Source organism: Wasmannia auropunctata, unplaced genomic scaffold, assembly GCF_000956235.1.
Source record: "Wasmannia auropunctata unplaced genomic scaffold, wasmannia.A_1.0 LD334208.1, whole genome shotgun sequence".
NCBI lineage: Eukaryota > Metazoa > Arthropoda > Insecta > Hymenoptera > Formicidae > Wasmannia > Wasmannia auropunctata.
Window position 1 is genome coordinate 39177 of NW_012028682.1, and position 10036 is coordinate 49212.

The 10036-nt window shown below is 31.8% G+C and overlaps 2 protein-coding genes across 14 annotated transcripts; both read right to left on the reverse strand.

Moving 5' to 3' along the window:
• Positions 1-661: 661 nt before the first annotated feature.
• Positions 662-7594, reverse strand: LOC105459099 (coiled-coil domain-containing protein 13). Of its 13 annotated transcripts, none has more exons than XR_975627.1 (12): positions 7184-7561; positions 6872-6934; positions 6127-6424; positions 5636-5757; positions 5191-5353; positions 4674-4918; positions 4007-4185; positions 3688-3919; positions 2501-2685; positions 2184-2318; positions 1237-1354; positions 662-1154 (listed from the first exon to the last, which is right to left on the reverse strand). XR_975627.1 is itself a non-coding variant. In XM_011704804.1 (12 exons), exons 1-11 carry the CDS (start codon positions 7202-7204, stop codon positions 1309-1311), a joined length of 1689 nt encoding a protein of 562 aa, XP_011703106.1. In that variant the 5' UTR covers positions 7205-7567; the 3' UTR covers positions 662-1185; positions 1272-1308. The 13 variants fall into 13 exon arrangements, 11 of the variants coding, with proteins under 11 accessions (XP_011703106.1, XP_011703107.1, XP_011703109.1 ...); XM_011704804.1 differs by having other exon boundaries at positions 662-1185; positions 1272-1354; positions 7184-7567; XM_011704805.1 differs by having other exon boundaries at positions 662-1354; positions 7184-7345; positions 7420-7562.
• A 52-nt stretch (positions 7595-7646) lies between these two features.
• On the reverse strand, positions 7647-9861 carry LOC105459098 (nucleolin-like). Its single transcript, XM_011704802.1, has 4 exons — positions 9660-9861; positions 8375-9429; positions 8158-8293; positions 7647-8079 (listed from the first exon to the last, which is right to left on the reverse strand). The coding sequence occupies exons 2-4, from the start codon at positions 9412-9414 to the stop codon at positions 7876-7878; spliced, it is 1380 nt and encodes a 459-aa protein (XP_011703104.1). The 5' UTR covers positions 9415-9429; positions 9660-9861; the 3' UTR covers positions 7647-7875.
• Between the last annotated feature and the right edge of the window lie 175 nt (positions 9862-10036).

Consider the following 10036-nt stretch of genomic DNA (forward strand, 5'->3'; position numbering starts at 1 on the left):
AGTTCAGACGTGTGCTCTTCCGATCTAAATTTTATAACATTTTTTTCAATTTTTTTCAGCGATTTAAAAGGAGAAATGTTGTTCACACAATTAATAAATCTTATTTATTTTACACATTATAATGTTTATATTTTACACATTATAAGACAAATTATATGTTATCATTTTTTGTAAAAGTAATCATGTTTTATTTTTTTATTTCTTATGGAAAATTAAGTCCCTGCATTCTCGACCATTGATCATCATACACAAAAACAAAAATTATAAGAGACGAGGTGAAACTTGGCGTTTGTCAGAGTAGTTTGTTAGGAGAATACACTTCGCATTACCATTGATGAGACGGTAAAAATGGATACTCCGGTATACATATATGAAGAAAATATTGTTATGTTAATTATACAATGCTAAGTGGGACGTAAGACTTGAGCGTAAGTTAATCTATGATTGATTTTCAAGCTAGACTATCATCGTATAAATCCAAAATATATTGATTGCGTATTTGAAAAATTTTAACTCATAAGAAGTTAAACTCAAAAAAAATTGCAATGTATGTGTGATATACATTCGCATACAATTAAACTAATCATTTCAGCTGATTATAAGAGATCTTTTTGATGTAAAATTTGACGTGATATATTAATTTACTTATTTTCTTATTTTCTATTGCAGCTACATAATTTTATATTATTGACATATAAAATTGTACCTTACAATAAAAATGGTCTTACAAAAACTGTTTAAACATGTAGAATGTTTTTATATTTTCTAACTTTGTCATTTATATGTTCGATATCGTGATGTAGACTCTAATAAGGGTCTAAGATTCCATATATCTTTCAAATTTCTGATTAAACTCGTAGTAACATAAGATTGAGAGTCGTCTACTGCTCTTAGGTAACGAAAGCGGAATGAGTTTATAGCCGCGTTACCGCCGCGCGTGCGATATCAATGGTAGAAGTAAACGAGTCGACCGAGGCAAACACCGGAGCGCGTTAAGGGAACGGCGAAGGAACGCGAGGTGGAGACGAAACTGTGAGTTTTACTCTGATGGTGTCACGCGGGTTTACGTAGAGACGTTGCACCTTATCTCGTGTCCCAGTTACATCACGACTCCGTGGCTTTGTTGCTGTTACATCTATTCCGATTGCAAGCGACTGTCTCGTACAAGAATGTTCTATTTTTTATCTATAACACAGAGTTAATTTCTTCAACAAACTATATCAAATTTCCTCAAACCTGCAGTTTGTCTAAGATTGCAGAATTGGTAATACTCCTCGTTTCTTTCTGCCATGCCCTCTTATTTTTGTTTCAAATAATTATTGTGGAACGACTTTTACCGCCAGCTAGTTTGTTTCTGGAAAGAGATGTTTGATTTTGATATATATGTGGAAGGACAATAAAAAACAATTTGTTGGCTTAAAGTTAAAAGTCACATTACTGCACTATTTGACAAAAATATTACGCACAAGTCTAGACAGCTGTGTCTCTAGAGTGCATTTTTGTACTTGTATTATTATTTGGACTAATATCTAAAGAAAATATAATTGATTATAGAGTACAAGGATGTTAAAGAGAGAATAGTGGATATATTATTTAAATTAAATAAGCAATATATTATTACGTATCACGTACTTTTATTGTAAAAAATTTCTCTTATTCTTATTCTATGCAAGCTTCGCAAAAGAAAGAAATCGTAGAGTCAAGTATATGTAACAGCAGTCGATTAATTGATCGTAATTGCTAACAATAATCATAAACAAAATCTCATTTATCTTATAAGTAAATTTAAGATAAATAAATACGTTATTTTAAAAAGCAATGGCAATTGTTAACAAAATTAGAGAAACATACATAGAGAAAATATAATACAAAATACGAGAAATATACGAAATATCGTGAATCACGGTGAATATACCTTTTACGTATTTTGTACATATTATAAAGCAGCATCAATAACGCTAAGGAAGCAAAGGCACTGAAAAATCTAAAAATAGACACTCAGTCGTCTGCACTTCTTATACGAGAGAGAATTCCTGGAAGGCCGTATTGGAAAGTGGCATCGTGAGATTAGCCAATTGTCCGTTGTAAAAGCATACATGCATATTTTATACGCACGGTCATCGAATAGAATTTAGATTTTACTTATGCGAGTAAAAGTTTGGACACGGTCTAGATTCTCTCACCTGCATGCATCTTTAAAAGTTTTTCTAGCTTGATCAAGCATTTTCTTGTACATGGCGAGATCCGATGCTTTATCCTGCTGCACGGTATCTAATCTGGTCTTTAGTGCGAGGCACTCCTCTTCTAGTAATTCAATTCTATATATACACACACAGACACACACACATATATATATATATATATATATATATGTCAAATGTAAAAATATCAGAAACAATAATAAGAAAACAAAGAATTGACCTTAATTCGTGTCGCTCGCAAATTTTTTTAAAGAAGGGAAAAGCAGATTTTACTGCAGTAATTACAACATGTAACTTACTTATAACAAACTTCTTCGGGGTTGGTAGGCTCTTCCTCCGTTTGTAGATTCGACGCGATCGATTTCGCGCAAGATCTTGCTCTATATCCCGTATCCACTTTAACAAGTCCCACTCTCTCTTTCTCCGAATCTCGCAATTTTGACTCTAATTTCGCACACTTATTCTTTTCTTTACGCAGCAATTTCTTTTAAATTTAATATTTAAATTAACAACTGAGCTTCAAGGTAATTATTCACTTTAGGGAAAGCACCTCCGATGACTTTGACCTTGACATATGTCAAAATCATGAACCTGACACGTGACTTTTTAAGATTTTCGCTCGTTGTTCGTTAAAAAGTTATTAATAAAAAAAATTGAAAATTCTTGGCGCGCACACGCACACACATCTCGTTTCGCCTCGTAAACAGGGGTGGGATGGACCTTGCTTCGTGTGGAAATTAAATCGAAAACCCATATATGAAATAGTACAATTATACGACAATTTCCACGCGAAGCATTAATTCCACAATGAGATTCATCCCACACCCACGGTCCCTGCTTACGAAGCGAAGCAAGATTTATAATTGTACCTATGTTGTTCCATATGAGTTTTCAACTTTCCACACAAAGCGAAATCCACCCCTGCTTATGAGACGAAACGAGCTGTCTGTAGTATAGTATAGTATCTCTATACTAATTGTACAATTCCACATAGGTTTTATGATAATAATTTTTTAACGAATAATGAACAACGGCTAAAATCTTTTGAAGATCAGGGTATGACTTTGACAACATATGTCGATGTGTGTGTGTACGCACGCGCACGCGCGCCAAGAATTTTCAATTTTTTTTTATTAATAATTTTTTAACGAACAACGAGCGAAAACCTTCTAAAAATCGGAGATGCTTCTCCTAAAGTGAATAATTACCTTAATTTTTTTTATATCTAACAGTTTAATATTTTCAAATTATCATCAACAAATGACAATCTGTTATTTAATTCTGAGTCCATTTTTATTTTTTATAAAATCAGTTAATTATACCTCTCGCTGATTAAATTTTTATTAGATCTATATATTAATATGTTGGAAATTTAAAATTTAAAAATTTTACCACACAAAGTTGAAATTACGTTCCTTTATCGAATTAATTATCGACAAAATTCTTTAATATAAATATAATTAAAATTGTAACTTTTTTCTCTTACTGCAAGTGAATCAACTTCGTTTCTTTCCTTGTCCAGTCGTTGATTAAGTAGTGTTACTAATTCCAACAGTCTCACGCGTTCAACTTCAGCAGCTAGAGCCAAGGTGACATATTCATTTGGTTCGCCTGAGTTTCGCGAATTAGCAGTTGGACTGATTTGCCGCTCTTCGGTTAACGGAAAATTTGGATAAATCGAGGTTTGATACCTGAAAGATTCATCTGATAGGCCCTTTCTAAAATTGAGAAATAATTAGTGCGTTCTTTTAATTAACGGAACGGCATAACTCATCATATAATATGAGTGATTTGTTCATATAAACCTTAATTTGTCAATTTCGATTTCGCGTTCCTCCAATCTTCTACGTAATCGATCGACATGCAACTGTGTCGCTCTCATCTCGTTTTTGAAGTTCGCGTGTTCACGTTCACTCTTATGTTCCCTATTTTGTACTTCTACCTCGCGATCTTGATACCTCGCTTCGAAAATCTTCAACTGTTTCTGATATGAATGTTTTCTTAAAATTCATCACATAATTTCTCAGAATTTCTAAAGAAATTTCTAAAATTTCTAAATTTTCACTTTGATTTTCTGTATAATTTTATAATTTTTTATATATACAAATTTTAAAACGCTTTTCAGAAGTGCTGAGAAAGTTTGCTGACTAGAGAAATCTTTTCTAGAATGTTATACATGCAGTATTATACGTGAATTTTGAAATATTGTAACAATAAGATTTCTCTTATTCCATAATTTCCAAAGAAAACTTATAAAATCTGAAGAAATTTTAAGTATTTTTTAAAAGTCTTGACATAATTTAAAATATAAAGAATTCTTAAAAATATTATGAGATATTATGAGAATTTTTTTCACAAGGAAGAAATAAATCTTTTTAATTGTTATATTATAGACATACAATACGCTATATTATAGACATGTATTTGTAATTGATTCGTTATTAAACTGCAATACTTTTTATCATCACTAACGTTAAGCGTGTCAATCAGACGATCATCGTGAGACCTTTTTTCATTCAGCGTCGCAATGTTTCCCTTCGCGATACTCAATTCTTGCTCCAATACTTTTATTCTCGCCTTAGAAGCATCAAGTTTCCTTTTCGAAGTTTCCAACGCTACCTCTGCTTGTCTTAGCTTCTTCACTGTATTTTCTATTTGTTGTCGTCTTTCCTTTTCAACATTCCGAAGACATGCCAAATTTTGCCGATCTAGAGAAGCTATTATAAATTATAAATGTAAGAAAACAAATAAATGTACGTGTGCGCGCGCATGCACGTGTGTGTGTGGGAGGGGGGGGGAGGGAAGGGGACTACAATCATATTATATTATCTGAACTATACGAATTATGCAGCAACGAGTAATGTTATTTAATAAGTCTACAATAAGCAAGTACGTTGAGTATGAAATAACGAGTAAAACAATTTACAATAAAAATGATTTCAATTTGAAGTATAATATATAGAAATATAAACACAATTTTTTTCCCTACCGGAGGATTCTTTCTGGAATCTTCCGTTTTCGGACAATTTCATCTGCAGCTCTAGCAATTTCTGCTGCATATTCCGGATTTGCTCGGCTCGTCCACGCCAACCGCCCGGTATACTCGAAAGCGCACTGATGCTGACGTTTTCACCCACCTCGCTGCACAATAACTGACGATATTTGTATAAGTCCTTAATGATAACTCTCCACACGTAGAGAAATTTAGAAAGAGTTTTCGGTCAAATGGCAAAGTCAAAACGGCATGCCACGGTTTTTTACATAATCATTTCTACTACGAACTATATATATGAGCATTCTCTTATTCTTTCATATCTATCTCTCAAAAATAATTAAAATGATCACTTGGAGATCTTTTCTTCTAGCTATAAAAATCAATTATTTTTCCGACCGATTCAGCTTACTAAAAGAGCAAAAAAAAACACGTAGAATACCTTCTGTGCTTTATTAATCTCTTGCCTAAGAGTGACACACGTGTTTCTGGATTCACTAAGTTTTGCTTGGACTCGTTGCAATTTGTTCTCCAAACATTTAATTCGCTCCTCGTCACCTTTGCCTAATAAATTAATTGTTACTTAAATCTTTCTCCCCTTTATGTTATATCTCTCGGTTTCTCCGATGTTACAAATACACGAAAAATATTATAAAATATAATATAAAATGATGACGGACAGAGCGAGAGAGAGAGAGATAAGCAAATTATTAAATTAAAAATGAATTCATGAATGAATTTTTATTCATTAATAAATAAAAATGTTAAATTATATCGATGGTAAGGTAGAAAGGAAATTAGCATTAAACTTTTCTTCAATATCATGACTCAAACTTTAACTTTTTCAAGGGTGTTTTCTAAACAACGAAATTAACAACGAGACAAATACGTAAAATATTCGTATTGCTTGCAAAATAGAAAAGAAATGCGAACTATCGTCGGAATCCTTGCGTATTTCAGATTTGAGAATCTGTTGCAATTCCGTTCTTTGACGTTCCAGATCATCGTCTTTAATGACCAGAGTGGCTTCTAAATTCTTGCATTTTGTTTTCAATGCCTCCATTTCAGCGGTTTGGTCTCTATATTTCTTGCTAAGTTCAATCAACTTTGTCGTAGCCAATTCGGTTGCCATTGTATTTTGCGAATTTTGTTTTTCTTGCGACAGTTTCCGCAACTTCTCCTCCGTGTGCTCAAATGCTCGTCGCAAACATTCATTCTCCGCCATTAAATCCTGTTATACAGTCATTATCTGACAGTGAATTAATCAATAAATAATTGCATCACTGCTTCAAACAAAATAGATGATAATAATAATAATAATAAATGTATACGTTTATAAACAAAATATATGTATATATCCACACGTAAGAACAAAAACTGTCTTTATATAACAGTACATAAATGTTTCGTTTTATATGTTAGGTCTAATAAATAAATTAAAGATACAAATAAACGATAAATTATTGCGTAAGAATTTTCACTTTATTTTTCATTAATGTAACTTTATACTTTATATGGAGACTGTAATAAAAAATAGAGAGAATTATATTTTTATTTTTAGCTAATATTTTTATCCACATAACAATTACGTAACAATAAAGAAAAATAATCATAATATATATGTATAATTTTCTAGTTCTTATTACATTATGTGTGTGTAGTTATATTATATACTTACACGAATTCGATTCTGCAAAAATTTATTTAACTCTTCTGGAAATATATGTTCCGAGAGTTTTTCCTATGCAAAATACGTAAAGATTCACAATTAATAAGCAAACAATATGAGCAAAATAATTAAGAAATTAAGATAATAAAATATTGATGCATATATATATATATATATATATATATATATATACATACATATATATGTATATATTCGGAGATTTATTACATCGATCATTTTGGACTCACGTTTATGCCAACACTAAGAATATCCTAATACCTCTAAGAGTCTAGTTGACATATTTTCATCAAAAGTATTTACCTCCAGCTTGCCATCTGCCATCTTCTCACATCAATCATTTAATAAACGATATTCAGTCTAATCTTATGAAATTACAATATTTTCGAGTAAATCGTCGCATGTATTGCGTTTCTGTTTGTATACATACATACATAATCCATAAAATAACTACTGGCATAATTTCTTTATAAATTATAAAAAATTATGAATTATTGATATTGATTATTAATATCATAAAACTGCGAAATAATACGAACTGAGAGGTTTGTTGAGATGACTCCGTTCCATTCATGAACATTTTCTTTTTGCTAATGTCAAATAAGTATGTCACGCTAAAAAACAAATATGCGCTCACTTGTTTTTTGGCATTCAAATTAACGCATTTAATGCTTTGACAAGTATAAGCTTTTTCTAGCTTATGTTTAAACAAAATTACAGGTATGTAATTAATTAAATGAACAAAAAAAAATTTCGCATACAAATTGGTTCAATATAATTGGTATATTTATCTAAGATTACATTTGAAATAGTATTAATGTGATCGTAGAAATATATTTAAAACAATATTTTATCACTGACATAAAAAAAATTGCTTTCTTATTAAAGTCGCTTTTTTTTCATTCATAATACTAAGAATTGAAACAAATGATTTTGCATAGTCCTTTCGTTAATTAATTCTATTTATTTTATTATATTTTCGATTCTTCAGTATCCTATTTCTCCTTTTTAAATAGCTTCTTTTTTTGATTCCCGTCAGGAGACGCCAATTTTCCAGCCTTCTGAAGCGCTTGCAGCTTCAGATTTTTTGCAGCTATAAGCTTCTTAGTAACATCTTCCTTTTTGCCGCCCATGGGCATCGATAATTGAACATTGATTCTCTTGTTCTTTAAGAATGTATGATTTAACGAGAGACCTTTCTGTTAAAAATACAAAAGTTATATTGTAACAAACATATTTAATAAAACGATATCACAAGCAGTATAAAATACTTTTACCTCAAAATCTATATTATTTGTCACTTCCACGTATGCAAAGCCACGTGGTGTTTTATCTGGCTTAGTTGGAATTCTAATGCTAGTTATTGTATTAACTTTAGTCAAGAAATGCTGTTTGATCTCATTCTCGGTTATACTGTAAATTAAATATTCAGATTACAATTTACATAAAGAACTGAACAGAAATATATATTAAAAATTCTAAAAATTTACTTACTTTAATGGTAAATTGCCCACAAACAAGACATATCGTTTCTTCTTCACCTCACCTTTTTTCTGATTATCTAAAGGTTGCGGAACTTGTTTGTTCTTATTTTGTACTTCTTTCTTTTTTACTTCAGAAATTTTTGCTTTTTTAATTAATTCTTCATCCTCTTCTTCCTCGTCCTCCTCATCTTCCTCATCTTCTTCATCATATGTATCCTCTTCATCATCTATTTCTTCTTCATCTTCTTCATTCTCTACCTCTACTTCTTCATCCTCATCGTCCTCTTCATCCTCTTCATCCTCATCACTTTCATCGCCAATCTTTTCTTTTTTAAAGCCTACAAGTTCATTTTCAGCCTCGCTTTCATCACTTTCGTCCTCATCACTTTCCTCCTCAATATCACTGTCATCTTCATCTTCCTCCTGCAGTTTACTTTTGCTTTCAACATGTTTTTTTTCTACTTTCATTTTATCCTCATCATTAGCTTTCTGTCTATTTTTCATCAATGCGCGATATTCTGCTTCTTTGTTACTTTTCTTTCCTGTGTCTAATTTTTCCAATTCAAATTCCCTTAATTTTCTGTTAAGTATACCCAGTATCTTTTTTGCTCTCTTTGACAACACTTCTCTGTTCTTAATTTCAGTTATCTTTTTTGTTATTTGTTCCGTAGTAAGATTAATATTGTTGTAAGGACGTCTCCTCCTTGACCGACTGCTAGTTTTACCGACAGTCTCTTTCTTAGGCTTAATCATAGTTAATTGTATCTTTTCTTCTGTATCCCTCTTCGTTTCTGGTGATTTTACAATGCCACTTTGCTGCTTTACTATCTTATTGTGCCCCTTTTTCTGCTTATCCATTGCTTTAGAGATTAGCGCTTTTTCTCCCACTATAGGATTCCCATTTTGCTTGGAATTAAAAACAAATTTAGCTCTTTTGAGACTCTTATTGGATTCGTTAACATCCACTTGTTTCTGATTCGACTTTATGGAAATGGAAGTCTCGCTAAGCGACCGTTTTTTTCCTTTCTTGTGCTCTATCTTAGTCTTCATTTCGAAATAGATATTCTGCAATGTCAAGAGAAAAATTGTACTTGTAAAAATGAATAATACAAATTGATTGACGTTTTCAAAGTCTGCAAATATGATTAGAAACATTTTATAAAACATCAATTTCTCGTCACAATGCGAGATATATTATATTAGAGGTTATACAGAGCGCATAGCACGTTTAAGTTATGTAAAATACACCTGTTTCGTCTACAAGATATTAGCAAGCATTCATTCGGTTAACTTACCTTCCTGAGAATAATTAAAGATGATTTTTAGTCAAGACTGTGAAATAATAACTGCTAACAGTGCTAACAGAATCGTTGCAAGGTTATGTTCGAAGCAACGTGCAAGAAGTAATTTCCGTAAAAGAAATTAACTGAGCGTGAGCGGAAATGTGAAGTCTACGCACATGAAACACATAGTATGTATACATACACTCGCCAGCAAAAAAGTTGCAATACTTAATTTTGATGGGCTTTGGAACGCAGTTTTGCGTTTTTGGAGCGGAGGGATAGAGAGCCTCTAATCAGAGTGGCGCCATATGAGAAGCGACGCCATTTTCTTGCCAAATCGCGCGACAGAGAGAGATATAATATATCTTCGTTTATCCAACAGAGTACTG